Here is a 19845-nt window from a genome sequence, read left to right on the forward strand (position 1 = left end):
GCATAGGATCCATTCAGATTCTGTGGGGGTTTTTGTTGTTGTTTTCTCCTCTGGATGTGGATAGCATTGTCCATAAAAGGTCTTCCAGGATTGTCCTAGATCTCTGAATTGCTGAGAAGAGCTGCATCTATCATAGTTGATCAATTCACAATGTTGTTGTTAATGTGTATAATATTCTCTTAGTTCTGCTCCCTTTGCTCATTATCAGTTTATGTGAGTTTTCCCAGGTTTAAAAATCAATTTTCAGTTTCACAATTCAGCACCCCTAACCACTGTGAAGTGGAAGGGACAACTGTACAGACAATTACTTAGTGTTTTCATCACGGTTTCCCCATCTGTAAAATGGGAGTAGTAATAATGATGCCTTCCTCACATGGTTGTTGTGAGATTCAAATGAGATAAAATGTAAGGTGCTTTGCAGATCTTAAAGTATTCAATAATGGATAGCTATTATTAATATAAACATGGCAAATATTTGCCAAATTCATGGAATCTTAAATCAGAAAAGAACCTGTGAGATCACCTAGTCCAATCCCTAGCCAGTAATATCTTCTAGCACTGTCATTTTGTCCTCCCTCCCCACTCCCAGATTTGACTAGATCTAGAGGATCCTGTCTTGGTAGTTGGAGAGTGGTCTTGTCATCCTTCTCCCCAAAGCACTGCAATGGTTTCTCATTCCCTGCCCACCAGTCTCACTCTATGAAACCTCCCTGATGCCATTCAACTCCCAGTGTTCTCCTGTTTCTATCATCTCTAGAGTCTTTATTCATAGAGTTGATGCAAAGTCATATGCCATCTTGTTGTAGGAGAGCTTATTACTCTTCATCTATCATCCTATGACCTTGGGAATAGAGGTCATATTTTAGACTTTTCTTGCACCTTGTATCTCAGTAATAAGTACAGGGCACACAGTAGGAAAAATTCTATTAAGACTTGCTCAGTAAATGAAAGAATGAATGAGTGAAACAAACTAAGTATTGGTACATAAGAATGTTTGGATCCTAAGAAAACCAGAGCAGGCCTAAGGGAAATCAGGAAGTATGGCTAATGAATTCAGACAATCAGAAATGGGCAGTTATGCCCTTAGTTTTTCCCCTTGGTTTGCTTATCATAGGAATGTATGTTGTGGAGAGAATTCATAAGTGTTACTGCTTCAGGCAGACAGATGTTTACATTCTTGTGACTTCATGAGATGAGCCTTGAGAAATGAGGCAAAGGAGAGGGAGAGTCAAGATAAGGAATGGTAAAGTGGCTGTGAGCCAATGTACACTTTATGAACCAGATAGAAATTTTGTAGCCTATCTGATTTGGAAAAATATTTCCAAATTGTGTTCTGTTGGTTTTTAACATGAAAAGATTTCCTGGAAGGAGCATTTATAATGAAAACATTCATCTCTTTCCCCGCTTTCCTCTCTCCTCTGCTCTCCTTGAACCCATGTCCCTCTTTGGTAAAATATAGTTCTATCCTGTTTCAGTGATTCCTGATGGAGCCCTGGATAAGTCAGCCCTTGGAGATGAGCTGGGGAGTGAGGAGGACCTGTATGAGGACTTCCGAAGCTCCACCCATCATTACGGCCACCCTGGAGGAGGAGGAGAGCAGCTGGCCATCAATGAGGTAGGGCAATACCTAGGGAAAGAGGAAAAAAGTATTTTTCCCAATGATTATTCAGTCATTAATCAGTAAGTGTATATTGGTCTTCTACACAGGGCCCAGTTAAGATTATGATGATAAAACACAGACAGTCAACGTTTCGAATACTTTGTATTTTGTTCCTCTCCTCCAATGCTATCAAATAAATACTCTTTCTTTACCTTTCGCATCTTTATGTAAAATCCAAATAGGGAAGAATAATAATGCATGAACAGTCAGGATTGACCTTTACTGTGAATCACTTTAGGATAGTCTCTAGGAACTCAATCTGTGGAATAAGTGGAAATCCCCCATTAGCTGGTTAGCTTCTCAAGAACCAAGTTTACACCTTATTTTACCCCCTTTCCATATTGTCTATCATAATAACTTGCACTTTTTTGCTTAAAGGCATAATTAGTTATCTGGAAAATTATTTTGCACAGAACTCACCCTTTGAGAATATTAGGCCAATGAAGCAATTGTATTGTTACTGTTGTTATTATTTATTATTATTATTATTTTATTATTATTATTATTATTATTATTATTATTATTATTATTATTATTATTATTATTACTACTGTGATCTGGAATCATTGCAAAAGTCTCCCTAGGTCATCTGTGATTTCTTTAGAGAAGAGAATTTCTGACAAAGTCTCTTCTACTAATGCTAATTGGAAAGTGTTCTGCAATTTATCATCTCCCAGTGCTGTCTAGGGCAGTAAGATGTTGAGTAACTGGCCTATAGTCACTCATCCAATAGAGTAACATAATATAATAACCATTTATTAAGTGTCTATAATATTCCAGGCACTATACTAAGCACTAGGATTACAATTAAAAGAAACAAAGATGGTCCCTGCTCTCAAGGAACTTACAGTCTAATAAGGGAAGACAGCACAATACACAAAAGAAATCTGAAGAAGAGGAAGGGCAAGGCACTTGGCATGAGGATAAGATGGTGGTGAAATCTAAACCAACCAATTCAGGTGATGGGAAATGAAGAGTTGACTGGACTTCAGAGTCCTCTTAAAAATCCTGCCTTTGGTACATGTAGAATATTTATTTCCTATCATCTACATTCCTTGGTTTTACCTCTGCTACCATTATCCTTTCCCCATCCCAATGCATCCCCAATAAACTAGAGAGAATCCCTCAGCTTGTATAACTTATATCACATCGGTACCTCTGTCTCTCTGATTGGAGGGCTAGAGGGAGAGCAAAAACTCCCCCCCCAAAAAAAATTCTCCTTTTAAAAATACTTTTTGCTGTGTTATAGATTTCCATTTCCCTGATTAGCCACTAGAAGCTTTGTTTAGATAGAGAAATAGTGAGGGAGAGAATGGAGACAATTCATTTTCATGGTGAGATAAAGAACTTATGGGTTGGCGCATTGTCTCCCCTTAAGCTGATATTTGCCTAACATCCTCACCTAAATGGAAGGACTAAGCAGGAAATATCATCTCTGGGAAGCTATTTCCTGTGCCTTGTTCTCATTTCTGCACTTATGCTTATGTCCATGGAGAATAAACACTAAAAGAATGTGAAGACATTGACTTTTTTGTTGCTGACCTCATTGCAATAGTTACAGAATAATGACTGCAATTTTCTGTTAACAAACATGTAGGGTTTTTTTCCTTGTAGATAGGTAAGGTTCTTAAATTCTTGGCTCTTTTCAAAGTAAAATCTTCCTTTGCTTGATTATGCTGCACATGGAGGATTTTTCCACTGGGAAAGGATTGATTTCTGAGTGGTTAGGCTTTCAGTATTTATTGAGATTGATGAATTGCTGGACAGTTCAAGAAACAGTAACTGGTACACCAACCATTAAACACTGGACAGAGTAATTAACACTAAGAGATTGGAGTGAATGGGCAGTTATGACCCTTTGAAGGTCATTTCTCAATAAAAAATTAATAATGTCCTAGAGCCTTATTGACCCAGAATCCTCAGAAAATGAGCTTTTCCACATAAGAAAAATTTGCACATAACTGATTATGTCTTTCAGCAACAATTATTTCAAATTTAATAATTTGGAAAGAGGTCTTTCTAAAGCTTTTCCTGCTTTTAAAAAATGAATCACACTGAAAAGAATTTTATCTTTTCTTGATGACTCGAGGTCTTCACTATGGAAATCATTTACCATTGTGTACTATATCACAGCAATGTCCACAAAGACTTTTAAAACATGTAGAAATCTCTATACAATAGAATTTTATTAAGTTATACTAAGTGACTAAGTTCTAGGTGTTCGGAAGAAAAATCAATATAATCCCTGCCCTCAAGGAACTTACATTCTACTGGAGGAATACAATGTTTATTCATATAAGCCAATGTTGTACAGCTCAGAATCACTCCAAAATGGAGAAGAAAGAGAGGGATCAGGAAAGGTCTTGAATAGGAGTCATTTTCTAAGCTGTGCTTTAAGGTAACCTGAGAATTTTGTTATGTGGAGATGAATAAATGCATTTGTAACATGAGGAACTGCCTCTATACAGTATGGAGGCATGAGATAGAGTAACAGGTTCTCGGAATAGTTGGCAGGTCAGTTTGAACTTCAGGATAGCAGAATCAGAATTTTTTGTCCTCTAATAAAAGTTCCCCAGACTTTTATGTTTTTTAACTGTTCCAAAAGATTTAGTGCAATCTTAGAACACCTTGTATAATTTTTTTCTTTCTTTTCCTTCTTACTTTTTTCTATTGTCTATATGCCTGCCTCCAGCACTCATCCCTCCTACCCAGTGAGAAAGAGATTGACATACATATACACACATATGTATATGAATATAAATCTGTATACCTATAGATGCATGTATATATATATATATATATAAAACTAAATATATATCTGTAGACATAGATGGCTATCTCTGTATATATATATATATATATATATGCTGTACCTATATCTAGATATAAATCTACATCTATATAGAGATCTATATTTATATATATATATATATATATACATTAAATATATATTTAATGCTTCTTTATATATCGAGAGAAAGGTATATGCAGATATAGCCATATAGCTATACATATATGTACACATATCCTTGCTGCTTCTGATCTAGTAGTGGGAAACCTGATAACCAAAGTTGTTTGAATTATGGATTCAATAAGAATAAATAGGTCTAATGGAAATATGTAGATTTTGTGACATTGATTTTTAGTTTCCTAAAGTCTTTCTGGATAGTTGAGATAGCCAGCTAAACGATTTCCAGAAAAAGCAGAATAACAGAAAGAAAACTGGATTTGAAGACAGTGGACCAATTTATTGGGATCATTCAAATCCTGGCTTTGCTACATTTACTTTAGTACTTTTGTGATGTTGGACAAATCACTTAACTTTTTTGAGCTTCAGTTTTCTTATCTGTAAACTGTAGAATAGTTGATCCTCTAAAGTCTAAAGATCTTTGAAAAATCCTTAAAAACTTCTAGGTCTTAATTCCTATTATCACATGAGAAAGGTATCTAGATTACATTTGTGTTGAGCTAGGTACTTTTGAATCCATTATCACTTGTCTTTGAGGATATTGGTATGGAGGGAGGAAGGAGAGGAAATTTTATAGCTCTTATTATGTATCATTGTGTTATGTGCTTTTCACAAGGAAGATGTTGCTTTTATCCCCATTTTACAGTTAAAGAACTGAGGAAAACAGAGATTAAGTGACTTGCTTAGGGTCTCACAGTAAGTATCTGAGACTGTATTTGAACTCAGATTCTCCTGATTCCAGTCCCATTACTCTATCCACAACACCACCTTGCTGCCCATTTTATAGATGAAGAAACTAAGAATGAGTGACTTAGCTAGAATCATCCAGCAGACTGAGGATAAAACTCCCATAATTCCTTGTCCCATTTTCTATTCTAACATAGTTCCTCACAAAATCCTGAAATAAACCCACTCTTTCCAGGATGTCTATGTAGAAAACCACAGAGGTACAAAATAAACTTTACCTTTAAGCACTTTCATCATAATTTTGAAACAAAAGATGACTCATTCATTTAGGTTTTGATACCCAAAACTTCTTGAGGCCTTATTGCCTCGGGCCCCAGAGTAAAAGACCCTTGAAAATTGGTGAAGTCCTGCCCACGTGCTTAATATAGAATATTTCCATTGTAATTTTCAGGCTGTATAAAACCAATAACAATAATAATTAATAATAATAATAACAATAACAATCATAATCATAATTAGTCTGGGGCAGGGATTAGGGGGCTCAGAAAACCTCTTGATTTCCTTTTCAGATCTAAATCTAGAGACCTATGACCTTTTGGTCTCTTTGAAGTCATTAACATCTGAGAAATAATACCAACAAACCTATTTTGGTGAAGTTACCAATACTCACCCTAACCAGTAGTGGTATTACAAAACAAAGCTTTCAGTGTTAATAGGTTTAGCTTTTGTGAGAAAAAAAACAAACTGCGTTCACATTGATCAGCAGGTTCAGGAATCAAGTCTTCAAATATTTCCTCCCACCTTTTCCTCCACTGGTGACTTTTTGTATGATCTTTTTGAAAAGAAAAACCACATAAATGCTGACTAGTTTTGGATCCACAGGGATTTCATTTTGTAGGAAGACTTCTTTTTTTCCCTATATTCCCAGGCAGTCTGCATTGTTTCTTGTACATTGATCCATAGAGATTTGTTGCTGAGTGTCTATTCTATACCTATTATTATGTTGGCTTCTGTGGGACATACAAAAGCAAGCTACAGCAGAGAAAAAATCTTTAGAGCTGTAGTTTGATACTGCACTAAACACCCACATTCAATCATATTTTCTAAAGTATGGGAATAGACTGAGCTGCTTTCCTCTTTTAAAAATTGCCCATTTTATCTATGGAACACTGAGCAAATCATTTAAACTCAATCAGATACTCAGTTTCCTTATCTGCAAAATATAGAAATGTATAGCATAGTGTTGTTGTGAAGATCAAATGAAATAAAATAAGTAAATGCTTTGCAAACCTTAAAGTCTTAAACAAAAAAATGAGATAATATTGATTGTATCGATAAGGAGATGCTGACAGCAATTCTTTATCAAAAAATAATCTAGGTGGGTTGCTAGGTGACGCAGTGGATAGAGTACCAGCCCTGGAGTCAGGAGAACCTGAGTTCAAAACTGGCCTTTGTGACCTTGGGGAAGTCACTTAATCCCATTGCCATAAATAAATAAATAAATGAATAAATGAATGAAAAGTAACCCAGTATTAAGACTTTTTAAAGAAGCAAGAGTTATATTGGAAAGAACAATGGGTTCAAATCTTCACTCTGATCATTCAGTACTGTTTTCTTAGGCAAGACCAGCCACTTCATTTCTCTGAATCTCAGTTTTTTTCATCTGTAAAACAAGTGATAGACCAGATACTCTCCATGGTCCTGTCCAATTCTAAATCTTTCATCTTGTGATCTGTGATTCTGATACTTTGATACCTTCATCATGTCAAAGAGTGATGAAAGTCTCTCTTTTTGACACTCTACCCATGTGTGTCTGATTCTTGGTAAGAGAACAGACTCAAAGAATTTAAGATTGGAAGGGATGTTAGAAGTCATTTAGGCCTACTCTTCATTTTACAGATGAAAAAAATCCAAAGAAGTTAGTTAGAAATGATTTTAGGGCTAGTTAGTGGCAGAGCTGGGATCAGCACCTAGATCTCCTGATTCATATTCTTTCCACTGTGTCTTAGTATCAATTTTTCATGTGACCTTAGGATAGTCATTCAACTTCTTTATGTCTCAAATTTCTTGTCTATCATACTCTTCTTTGTATACTGTTGCAGTACCATGTACAATGTCTTATTTTGTTGTTTTTGTCCTTTGTTCTTAAAGAGAACCATTGACATCAGGAAGGTGATTTCCTGACTTGCAAGTGCATTGGGATTAAGTGAGGGAGGGCTGTGCAAACTCACCAGACTCACTCTCTCCTCCAGAGCCAACTAGGTCCAGTAAATCAGGATATTGGAGATGGTCTCCATGCAGTGGAAGACCTTGGTCTTTTTAAGCTGAGGTTTTTTCCAGGTCTCAGTTTGTCTGAAGCAATCCCATTCAGTGATTTGGTTAGATGATGTTTGTCTTGTATTCTCAAAGGAGACCATGACATCAGGGAAGTGATGTCATGATAAGCACATAAATTAGATTTGAGGGGATGCTGTGCTAAATCACCAACCTCACTTTCCACTCCAGTCATCTGGATCCAGTGACCAGATATAAATCAGGTCAACTGGAGATAGCACTGAATGGTGAGGCAATCAGGGTTAAGTGACTTGCCCAAGGCTAGTAAATGTCAAGTGACAGGCTGGATTCTAACTCCTGTCCTCCTGGCTCTAAGATCAGTGCCCTATCCATTGTACCACCCAAACCAAAGATGACTTCTTTTACCCATTTAAAAAAGAAAAACAATCTTGGAAGGGAATATCCTCAGGGTTTCTGATCAGAACAGTAATAAATGCAATTTACACTCACTAAGAGCCATCAAAACCCAAACAATAACATACTGGGGACTTGGACTGGGACTTATTATTGTTCAATCAGTAAGAGTTATAAAAGGCAACTAGTAAACAGTTTTAAAATATTTTGAAACCAGGAATCAAAGTCAGAGCCCTGACTTCTGTAACACTGAACTCATAAAGTAAAAACTATATCTCTATCACATGACCTATTCACACCCTCTCCCCCAATGCAAATATCTCTTATTTTTCTAATTAAATCCTCTACATAGGATTACTGAAAGCATGGGAGGCTTTCCTCTGTATTTTTCAGTATTGCATAGAAAAAAGAACAGCACTTGGGCAGTCCATCTTTCTGTCTCATTCTCTCTATGTAACCTGCCCACCTCCTCCTTTTCCAATTATATATGTCTTTATGCTGCCCATTCATCCTGGCTCTTTGTGTATTTCTTACTAAAAGTTGCTAAGTCTCCCAAACTTCAGAATGATCAAACAAGAGCATCTTAGAATTGGAACTTTAGAAATCATCTAGTCTAAGTCCTAACAGAAGAATTGCCCCTTTATCACTTTCAAGAGATCATCCAATAAGAGAGAGCCTATTCCATTGTGTTAGCTCTGTTAGAGAATATTTCTTACATTAAAGCTGAATTTGCCCACCTATAAATTCTAGTTCTACCCTCTAAGTCCAAGTAGAACAACTCATATTTATTTTCCTAACCCCAAATACATGAAGAGAGTAATCATATCATCTCACGTCTCCCTAAGACTTCTCTGAAGAGTAAACTTCCTCTGTTCCTTCAACTAATTCTCATATCAAAGCTTCCATGTTTCATTTGAGACCAGTGTCTTCCCTAAAATATAGTAAAGATGCTACATGGGGCAGTGAATAGAAAACTGGGCCTGGTGTCAGGAAAATCTGAGTTCAAATCTGGCCTTAGACACTGACTAGTTGTGTGATCCTGGGCAAATAATTTATTTAACCTCTAGCTCTTTTTATCTCCATTACCTTATCTTAAAAAATGGAGATAATAATAGCACTTATCTCCTGGGCTTGCTGTGAGGATCAAAATCAAATAATGACTGTATAGTGTTTTTCAGAATGCCTGAGCTATATAATAATAGCTGAATAATTGATATTATTGGGGCAGCCACATGATGCAGTCAGTAGTGTCAGACCTGGAGTCAAGATGACTCATCTTCCTGAGTTCAAACTAGTCCTCAGACACCTACTAGTTGTGTGCACCTGGCAAGTCACTTAATCCTGTTTGCCTTAGTTTTCTCATTTGTAAAATAAGCTAGAGAAAGATATGGCAAACTGTTCTAGTATCTTTGCCAAGAAAACCTCAAATGGGGTCATAAAGAGCTGGACATAACTGAAATACAACTGAAAAACAAAAATAGTTGTTTAATAATAATAATATTTAGTAGTAGTAGTAGTAGTAGTAGTAGTAGTAGTAGTATGTCTTAGAACTGATGTCTGGGGAGGGAAGAATATAATATAACTATCACTTCCCTAGTCCTGGACACTTTGCCCATCTTAATGAAGGTGAAAGGTCATCATTTCTTGTTATCTTTTCTCAGATTGTCATCTTCATCCTACCCATCCTAGATTCAATCCCCTGGTAACCATTCCTCCATTATCCTTTCTCATGGCATCTTTTGGAATTCCCAATTTATTTTAAATAAGCTTCCTGATATCATTATTTTTATTTCAGTATTTATTCTTTTCTTTAGCACTAATTAAAATGTAATCTGTTCTTAATCATATTACTAGCAGCATTGCTTATCACTGCTTCAGGGGTAAAGCTGAAACTGCTGTTCCCTCTAAACCTTGAGGAAAAACCAGCAAATATCCAAAAAATATACCAGATTCTTACTTGGTTTTTAAGAGAAGTCTGTGCCTCAAAAACAAGAATCCCTTTCCTTTTTTGATTGATGCATTTTGTTTTTATATCACATTCATTTCTGCAAATATCCTTCCATCAATTCATTGCTCCAGCAAACCAATCATTGCAAGCTTTAAGAAGAAATGGGGGAGGGGGGGAAAGAAGGGTAAAAGGGGAGAAATTCAGCAAAAACAAACAGCACATGAGTAACATCTGACAGAATGTACACTATTCCACATTCATCCCCTCCCCCACATCAATGAAAAGAATGGATTGCGTTTTGCTCCACTCCTCTCCTCCTAAGCCCTTTTGATTTCAGAAGATTCTAGTTAATTGGAGTCCATTATAGAAAAGAATATTTCCAAGATGATTTTATGAGTAATTTATTCATTTCTGGAGAACTAGCAGCTGTGAAAGGATATTTTTAATTTATTTTTTATTTAAAATTTTATTTATTTTGAGTTTTACAATTTTCCCCTAATCTTACTTCCCTCCCCCGCCCCCCCCACAGAAGGCAATTTGCCAGTCTTTACATTGTTTCCATGTTATACATTGATCCAAATAGAGTGTGATGAGAGAAAAATCATATCCTTAAGGAAGAAACATAAAGTAAAAGAGATAACAAGATCAGACAATAAGATATGTTTTTTTCCTAAATTAAAAGTAAAAGTCCTTGGTCTTTGTTCAAACTCCTCAGTTCTTTCTGTGAATATAGATGGTATTCTTCACCATAGACAGCCCCAAATTGTCCCTGATTATTGCACTGATGGAATGAGCAGGTCCATCAAGGTTGATCATCACCCCCATGTTGCTGTTAGGGTGTACAGTGTTTTTCTGGTTCTGCTCATCTCACTCAGCATCAATTCATACAAATCCCTCCATACTTCCCTGAATTCCCATCCCTCCTAGTTTCTAATAGAACAATAGTGTTCCATGACATATATATATATACCACAGTTTGCTAAGCCATTCCCCAATTGAAGGACATTTACTTGATTTCCAATTCTTTGCCACCAAAAGCAGGGCTGCTATGAATATTTTTATACAAGTGATGTTTTTACACTTTTTTTTATCATCTCTTTAAGGTATAGGCCCAGTAGTGGTATTGCTGGATCAAAGGGTATGCACATTTTTGTTTCCCTTTGGGCATAGTTCCAGACTGCTCTCCAGAAAGGTTGGATGAGTTCACAGCTCCATCAACAATGTATTAGTGTCCCAGATTTCCTACAGCCCTTCCAACAATGATCATTGTCCTTTCTGGTTATATTGATCAGTCTGAGAGGTGTGAGGTGGTACCTCAGAGATGCTTTAATTTGCATTTCTCTAATAAGTAATTATTTAGAGCAATTTTTCATACGACTATGGATCATTGATCTCATCTGTAAATTGCCTTTGCATATCCTTTGACTATTTGTCAATTGGGGAATGGCTTTTTTTTAAATTTGACTCAGTTCTCTGTATATTTTGGAAATGAGTCCTTTGTCAGAAATACTAGCTGTAAAGATTGTTTCCCAGTTTACTACATCTTGGTTATAGTGGTTTTGTCTGTGCAAAAGCTTTTTAATTTAATGTAATCAAGATCATCTAGCTTGTTTTTAGTGATGTTCTCCATCTCTTCCTTAGTCATAAACTGCTTCCCTTTCCATAAATCTGACAGGTAAACTATGATCTCGTAGTTTCCTTATAATATTGTTTTTTATATCTTAATCCTGTATCCATTTTGATCTTTTCTTGGTATAGGGTGTGAGGTGTTGGTCTAATCTAAGTTTCTTCCATACTAACTTCCAATTTTCCCAGCAGTTTTTATTGAAGAGAGAGGTTTTTATCCCAATAGCTGGACTCTTTGGGTATATATCAAACTGTGAGAGGATAATTATGATCACCACTTCCTCTTTTAGTTGTTTAGAGGTAATGTGGTATAGAAGAAAAAGCCAGAGAACTGACTCTGGAATCAGAGAACCTAGGTTCCAATTCAGCCTCTGACCTTTACCCATGTGACCTTGGATAAGTAATTTGACTTCCTTGGATCTCATTTTCCTCGCATGTTAAATGAATGGGGTTGAATCAAATGCCTTCTGAAAATCCTTTCAGCTATAATTCTATGATATTTATGACTCAATCATATATTTACAAACTGTTAGCTAAAGACCCTTCCAGATCCAGAAGCAACTGTCCATTCATTATGACCACATGTGAATCTATAAAGAGAGCCCTCCACAGAGCTTATATTTGAGAATCATAGACTTAGGACTTAGATGAGAAATTACAAGTTCATTATAAGTCATCTAGTGTTCAAGGAGTCAAACTAAGCTTAGATCAGATTAAAATATAATTAGCAGATATTTAACAAAATAAACAAAACTACAACACAATAGAAATAATGTTGATTTATGTTTTCTAAGTCAATATATGTCTGCAGGGATTGTTTCTATTTCAATTTGACACCACTGCCTTCCACTTACCTCATTTAATATACAAGAATAATAAATGATAATTTTAAGAAGTCACTGGACCTCTCTAGACCTGTTTCTTCATTTTCGAAATAGGAGTGAAGATAGGGTCAGTTTCCTCAAAGGTACCACAGAAATAGTCTAAGAGTTATTCAGCCAGCTATAAATATCTCCATAACAGCTTGATGCCTTCCCTGTACATTACTTCTCTTTCTAAGAGGTAAGCATTCTAGTATATTTACCAACATCTTAATCCTGAACAATGATAGGGAATTGGTGGCATGTTTAATAATTAACAGGTAAAAACTGAGCAATGGCAAAGACATCCACTTAATTTGATTTGTGAGGGGGTTCATGTAGGACATGCTAATAGAACTTTCTGGTCAAAAAATCTCCCCAGTAGACTTACTATGTTGCACCAATTCAATTCAGTAAAGATGTTTGAAGTGTCCAAAGATAAGTAAGTCACTGATTCCAGAGTTGCTGAGATTAAATAATTTTATTACACACTAGAGTAAGTGCATAGGAGTAGTTCAAATACTTAAAGAGACTTAAGAAGGGGAGAGATCACTTTGATAGCATTAGAGAGAATTTCCTAAAGAAGATGACACTGGGATCAGGAATTGAAGGCCAAATCTTCCTCTTTCTAGTCTAATTCCTCTAGAATTCATCTAACATAGGGCTGGTTAAATAATCTCTCTAACTCTTTGTTCTGATCATTCACTTGTCCACTCAGAAATTTTAAATGACTTCCCTTTGCCCACTAGGTAAAATGTAAATTCTTCTACTATCTGGTCCACACTTAACCTCCCCAGCCTCATTTCATAGTATTATACTTTCCATAGTTCTTCTGTCTTCCTTGGTTCACATTATTTCCCCTGACTGGAATGAATTCTCCCTTTGCCCCTTATCTCTTCCTGATGAAAGTCTTTAAGACCTAAGGATACCTACTCCTTCATGAAGCATTCCTGACCCACACAGTACTCCCCAGCCCCAACAAAATGTAATATCTCCTTCTTAAAATTTCTCATCATAGTATTATTGAATTTCTTCTTTAAACTTAAACTCCTCCTTCTTTCACCATAGTTATTTGTGTACAAGTTTTGCCTTTCCACACAAATCCACTAGATTGTTAGTTCCTTGAAAGTAGGGCCAGAACTTAGCTATATTTGTATTTCTAGCAATTAGCACTTCATAAAGGCTTCTTATATTTAGTCTAAACCTCAGAACTATTAAAAATTCAAATACACATAAGTACAATAAAATATTCATGAATATATTATGTATAATTCATTTTAATGTTAATATTAATTTTAATAAGATAAAAACATTCTATTTGCTTCTGTTTCCTTTCATACTTTTTTCTTATGTATATTGTTAATATTGCTATATATTCTTTTTTTACATAATTGTAAAATGTGTGTTTATTGTTTTTCTAATTTGATTTTTTTCTGCCTCTGCATTCTTCCTATGTCTTCCCCACATTTCTGTGTATTCTTTACAGTTGTCATTTCTTATGGCACAACAGTGATAGCGAATACTGCTATACTTGGACCAAGAGACCTGTGCTCAAATCAATTGTCAGTCATCAAGTATTGAAGTACTTCTAAACATCAAGAAAAGTGGTAATATCCACTCATAGCTATTAAATAACAAGATTCCTGTCTTTGAGACTAGCCATGTTTCTAAGACTGAACCTCAGTCTCTTTTTCAAAGAAATGAAGTTAACAATACATGTAGAGTCTAACTACAAGGTTGTGATGAGACTCAGAACACAATATTTGTCAAGTGCTTTGTAAACATTAAAAAAACACATACAAATATACATTATTTTACTCATATAATTAAAATTTGTTCATGTATTTCCCAATCATTGAGTATATGGATTATTTCCCATTTTTCTACTATTTTGAACAATGCTGTTGTGAATATTTCTATTGAAATATGTATTATCTTCCCTGTCAGTGATATTTTTAGAGTGTGGGTCTTGCAAGGAGATCATTAATACTTCAAAGAGCAAGAATATTTTTGTTCTTTTTATTGTTTAATTCTATATTCCTTTCTTAAAAGAATGGACACAGCAGAATATTAGTCTGCCCCACTAGCATTAAATTTTGAACCATGCCAATTTAGTGGGTGCAAGGTAGTGTTGGGGAATTGTTTTAAATTACATTTATTTGAGAGCTTTATTAGAGAGTTTAAATAATTTTTCATTTAGTCATTGATAATGTGTGTTTCTTCATTCAAAATCTGCCTGGTTATTTGGGCACTTATCATTTGGGAAATGGATCTTGTTCTTATAACATCTATACCAATTTAATATAGATTTTGTAGAAAAAGATCTTTACAAGAAATATTTATTACAAAGATTTTTTCCTACAATTCTTTTGTTAAAATAACAGTACTGAATCTTCTGCATTCAGAAGAAAAAATCTTTCTTTTAACCTGAATGCAGAAGATTCTACTCTACTGTTTTAACAAAGAAATGCTAGGAGATATCACAAGCATACATTTGAATTGAGAGACAGGAAGAAATCAGAGCAATAGTTGGATACCTGAGTCCTGGGGTTTTGGTTGATCAGGTGCATTTTTTCCAAGAATTGAGAAGGGGAATTGTTTTTTATGATGTAAAGCTTTTTTATGTGTTCAAGAACTATTTTTATATGATCAAATTAATTTCTTTCCTATAATTTCTCATATTTATTGAATTGATTGGAATTTTCCTTCTCTATATATCTGCTAAAGGCATATTGTATCATTCCTTTTAATCCTGATGATTGTCTTTATTACATATTGGAGATTCATTTAGAATTTATTGTTATTGTAAGGATAGAGAACAGTTTAACTGGAATGGAATTTGTTTTGGTTTGTTTTCTCTCTGTCTCTCCGTGTGTGTGTGTGTGTGTGTGTGTGTGTGTGTGTGTGTGGCAGCTAGGTAGTGTGGTGGATAGAGCATAGGACTAGAAATCCAGAGAGATCTAAATTCAAATTCTGCCTAAGATGTTTAGAAGTTGGGAAAGTCACTTAATCTATCTGCTTCAGGTCCTCATCTGTAAGTAAAATGGGAATAATGATAATAATAATAATAATAATACATCTCAGAATTGTGGTGAGAATAAAATGAGATAGTATTTATAAAGTACTTTGCAAATGTTTAAAGCACCATTCCAAATAATTTCAAATAATATTATTGTCAGGGCAACTAGGTGGCACAGTAGATAGAGCACTGTCCCTGGAGTCAGGAGTACCTGAGTTCAAATCTGGCCTCTGACACTTAATAATTACCTAGCTGTGTGGCCTTGACCAAGCCACTTAACCCCATTTGCCTTGCAGAATCCTTACAAAAAAAAAGAGAGGAGAAGAAGAAGAAACCTATGGATAGCAATTGCAGAGTCTGAAGAAATGACTCAAACCTGATTGCTATGGAATTATGGGAAAGGTAAAGGAACCGAGTGAGAATCATATCAAAGGTGGGAAAAGTGTAATTCACTTCTAGAATATCTTTTCTCCACCCCAAAATCCACCGGGGCAGACACATTTTGTACCTGAGAATGTCATTTCTAATTCCAACCCTTAACACCAGGGCATTTGTAAATTACCCTCTCCATACTCCAGGAGAAGTCTATTTTTCAAGCAGGTCTCTCAAGAATTCCTTTTGAATAAGGAATGATATGGGCAAAATAATATAATTAGGTGGGTTTGTAACTGGTGAATTATCGATATTGGAAGAATACTGATGTAAAGCTGAGGGAAGTTCAGTTTCCCAGGTGTTCTTAGTCCTGTATTATACTCTTAAACAGAGTACATGCTTCCACAAAAACACCTGATATCAGTAAGAAGCATGCATAGATAAGAGTAGGCAAAAATAAGAAACAAATCTGGCCAAAGTGACTGGTGCTTCTGGTAATGCACAGCCCCATTATCCTGTCTTTTCTCATAGTATCTTCATGCTATTTTCTCCAGGCAGGGCATCTGGATTCCCCTGGGTCTGCTCAATTCCTGACTGCCAGGTTTATTCTCCCTTCAGTTCATAACTGGGTTTCTTCTCTATATCCAGGGATGATATGCCTTAAGGCTGTCCCAGCCTCAATTCTCTTTTCCTTTTCTTCCCCTTGCTGGAGCAGAAATTCTCTATTAGGCAAATACCAAGTTTAATCCTATTGTCAACTTATAAAACATTAGAAAACTACTATCATCTCTTCTTCTCTGGGCTAAACATTCTCCATGCCTTCAGTCAATTCTTCATATAGTATGCTTTTGAGGTCCTTCAACCTTCCTAATCACCCTCCTCTTGTTAACCCCCCCATCAAAAATTATGACCTAAGACAGAGGAATGCTGTGGAGACCATACTTGTATTAAAGTAGCAGAAGACTGCATTAGCAACTAACTTATATTGAATTTGCAATAATTTAAAATCCCTGACTTTTTTTCACATGTACAGCTGTTTAGCCACATGTCTTTCTCATCCTAATTGTTTAATAATTTGTTTTTTCACTCAACTATGGAACTTTTGACATTGACTTTTATTAATTGTAATTTTATTAATTCAATCTACTATTCTAGCCTCTTGACTTTTTTTGTATCCTATAACTTTGATTTGGTATATTGATAATTCTACCAAACATTGTGTCCTCTGCATATTGAATAAAGATATCATCTATGTCATTGAAAAAAATGTTGAACAGCACAGGACTAAAAACAGATATTTAAGGTGTTCCATCATTCATCACATCAATTCATTAATCAATACTTTTTCAATATTAATAATTAACCTGTTCCAAACTTGCCTGACTATACTATCTAGCCCACATCCCTCCATCTTATCCCTAGGGATATCTTGAGAGGCTTTAATCAGACCTGGTTGAAAAGTAGACATGCTGTATCTTACAACTTTTCTTTGATTTACCAAGTCTAGTAAGCCTGTCAAAAAAGTAAATGACTACGGGGCTGCTAGGTGGCATAGTGGATAAAGCACTGGCCCTGGAGTCAGGATATACCTGGGTTCAAATCCAGTCTCAGACACTTAATAATTACCTAGCTGTGTGGCCTTAGGCAAGCCACTTAACCCCGTTTGCCTTGCAAAAAAAAAAAGGAAATGACTTTAATCTTTTATGATTCTTTCTTAGCAAACAGACTGACTCACAGAATTGTCCTTGATCCTCAATTTGTTTCACAAACCATTTCTTTAATAGTGTATTTTAGAATTTTGTCAGGAATTTATGTTAAACTCACCATCCTATAGTTTGAATTTTATATCTTTTCTTATATATCTTTTATATCTTTTCTACTCCTTGAAAATCAGAATTTCTGAGCCTCCAGTCCAGTGACACCTGTTCCATTCATAGTTCCTTGAAGATCATTGTCAGCAATTTGGCAATCACAAATCTTTTCAGTAGTTCATCTACTTCAGTAGTTCAGGCAAGGTGAATTGAACTCATTAACAACAGATGAGTGATTGTCCCTGCTATTTGATGCCTCATTTATTTTAGGTGCTGATTTCCTTTTTAAGAATTGTTGTTCTGTCTTTCTCTGCAGATCATTCAATTGGTAGAGGAAAAAGAAGCCAAATGGGAATTGAATAGTTCCATCTAGTTTCCATCATCTATTATTCTGTCTATTCCATGAATCAGTGTTTTCTTTTTACTCATTAGCATTTATTAAGTGCCACAGTTAAAACCATTATATAAACAAAGGTTTTAATTAGACTATTAATTAATTAGATCAAGTATATACAAAGAAAATTTAGAGGGTAGCACAATCTTGAGAATATTGTATAATTGTTTTTTATGGTAATGTGCAAGAGGACAGTGAAAGAAGAATGAGAAAACTAATTGATAATATTATACATACCCCAAAAAAAGACATTTGAGAAAACATCTACAAATTTACACATACTTCTTGTCTTAATCAAATCATTATAAGATTGATGTATGCATATATCCTTGTTGAAAATGTGGGAAGACTGGGGCGGCTAGGTGGCACAGTGGATAGAGCACCAGCCCTGGAGTCAGGAGTACCTGAGTTCAAATGTGGCCTCAGACACTTAATAATTACAAGCTGTGTGGCCTTGGGCAAGCCACTTAACCCCATTACCTTGCAAAAAAAAAAGAAATGAAAAGAAAATGTGGGAAAATGTAGATTACTCTCTAGTGCAGACCATACTTTATAGTCACACAATTGACAAAAAGCACAGCAAATACAAAATCCCACTATATTTGTTTGTTGATTTTTAAAAAGCATTTGATTAGTAAGAACAAATTTAAAACATTTTCTATTTATTTTCTATATATTAAGATTTCTATGTATTTCTATATAAGATCATAAGAAATTCCTTGATAAATACAACCACACGAATATTTCTATTCAATAACCTTCTGATTATTAATATGCATAAAACAAGGAGTTGTATTCTTGCCAAACTGATCACCATCATCATGAAGTATATCCTACATAAAGTCCAAATGAAAAGTTTTTAGTATAGATGATGAGATCCTACAGATATTTCTGTTTTGCAGGTGACATGGTGTTGGTTATTTCAAGCCTAAAACATCACAGGATCTCCTCATTGTTATCCATGATTATTCAAAAGAGATTGGTTGACCTAAATAGATGAAAAAATACCTGTGAGCTACTCTGTACTACATCTGAATTATGAAACCTTCAGTTAGTATACCAGCACATGTATTTAGGGAAAATATTATAGATGAACATGAGTTAGGTTCACAATTTTTTATGATTATGAATATTGGAATATCACAATCCTCAAAGAAGCAAATTTCCAAGTGATCCAGATGCATATACTAGGCAAGAATCTGAGTCACTCACTTCAATAATTTGCATAAGGTATCTCTTGAGTTTGTAGTATTTTAAAATGAAAGGGGACAATCAGGATCTTCAACCTATTTTTGGCATTAGTAGGCAAAGGACTCTCCAAATAAGTGATTCTGTGGAAACTCAGCATCAGCCATAAAAGGGGGGAAAGAAAGAAAACCCATGAATAAGACTATTATGTTTAAATGAGATTTATTAGAATGTATTCTATACAGCTAATTGGAAATGTGAAGAATACTGTGGTCCTCTAAATCTGAATACAAATTGGGGTGGTATAAGGCAATTCTAAATGGGTTCTTAGCTTTTTTCGTTTTATATATATATATATATGAAAAGGTTCATTTCTGATGTGTTTTTAGAAATGTGCCTTCCTTCTCAGGAATCACCCATGATGGTGATTTGTGGGGAGAAGGTTTTATCTCTTACTTCTCCCTCATGAGCAGCTCTCTAAAATCTTTGACTGTAGTAAACAACTTAAGAAGATGAGACTATGGAATTGGAAAGTTTCCAGGTTACTTGGGGATAGGAAAAGAGGGATAGCAAAAGGGATGAAGCAGATCTTATCTATGATCCTAGGTGCTATGAGACTAGAGG

General features: G+C 35.2%; 1 protein-coding gene across 4 annotated transcripts in view; it reads left to right on the top strand.

The window, feature by feature from the left end:
* The window catches only part of ARHGEF4 (Rho guanine nucleotide exchange factor 4), a 524411-nt gene that overhangs the window by 438379 nt on the left and 66187 nt on the right, over positions 1 to 19845 (top strand). For all 4 annotated transcript variants that reach the window (XM_074214904.1, XM_074214905.1, XM_074214906.1 and 1 more), the window contains one exon: positions 1476 to 1615. In XM_074214904.1, coding sequence (XP_074071005.1) covers positions 1476 to 1615 — 140 coding nt within the window. The remainder of the gene's footprint in view (positions 1 to 1475; positions 1616 to 19845) is intronic.

This window comes from Macrotis lagotis, chromosome 1, assembly GCF_037893015.1.
Source record: "Macrotis lagotis isolate mMagLag1 chromosome 1, bilby.v1.9.chrom.fasta, whole genome shotgun sequence".
In the NCBI taxonomy this organism is placed as follows: Eukaryota; Metazoa; Chordata; class Mammalia; order Peramelemorphia; family Peramelidae; genus Macrotis; species Macrotis lagotis.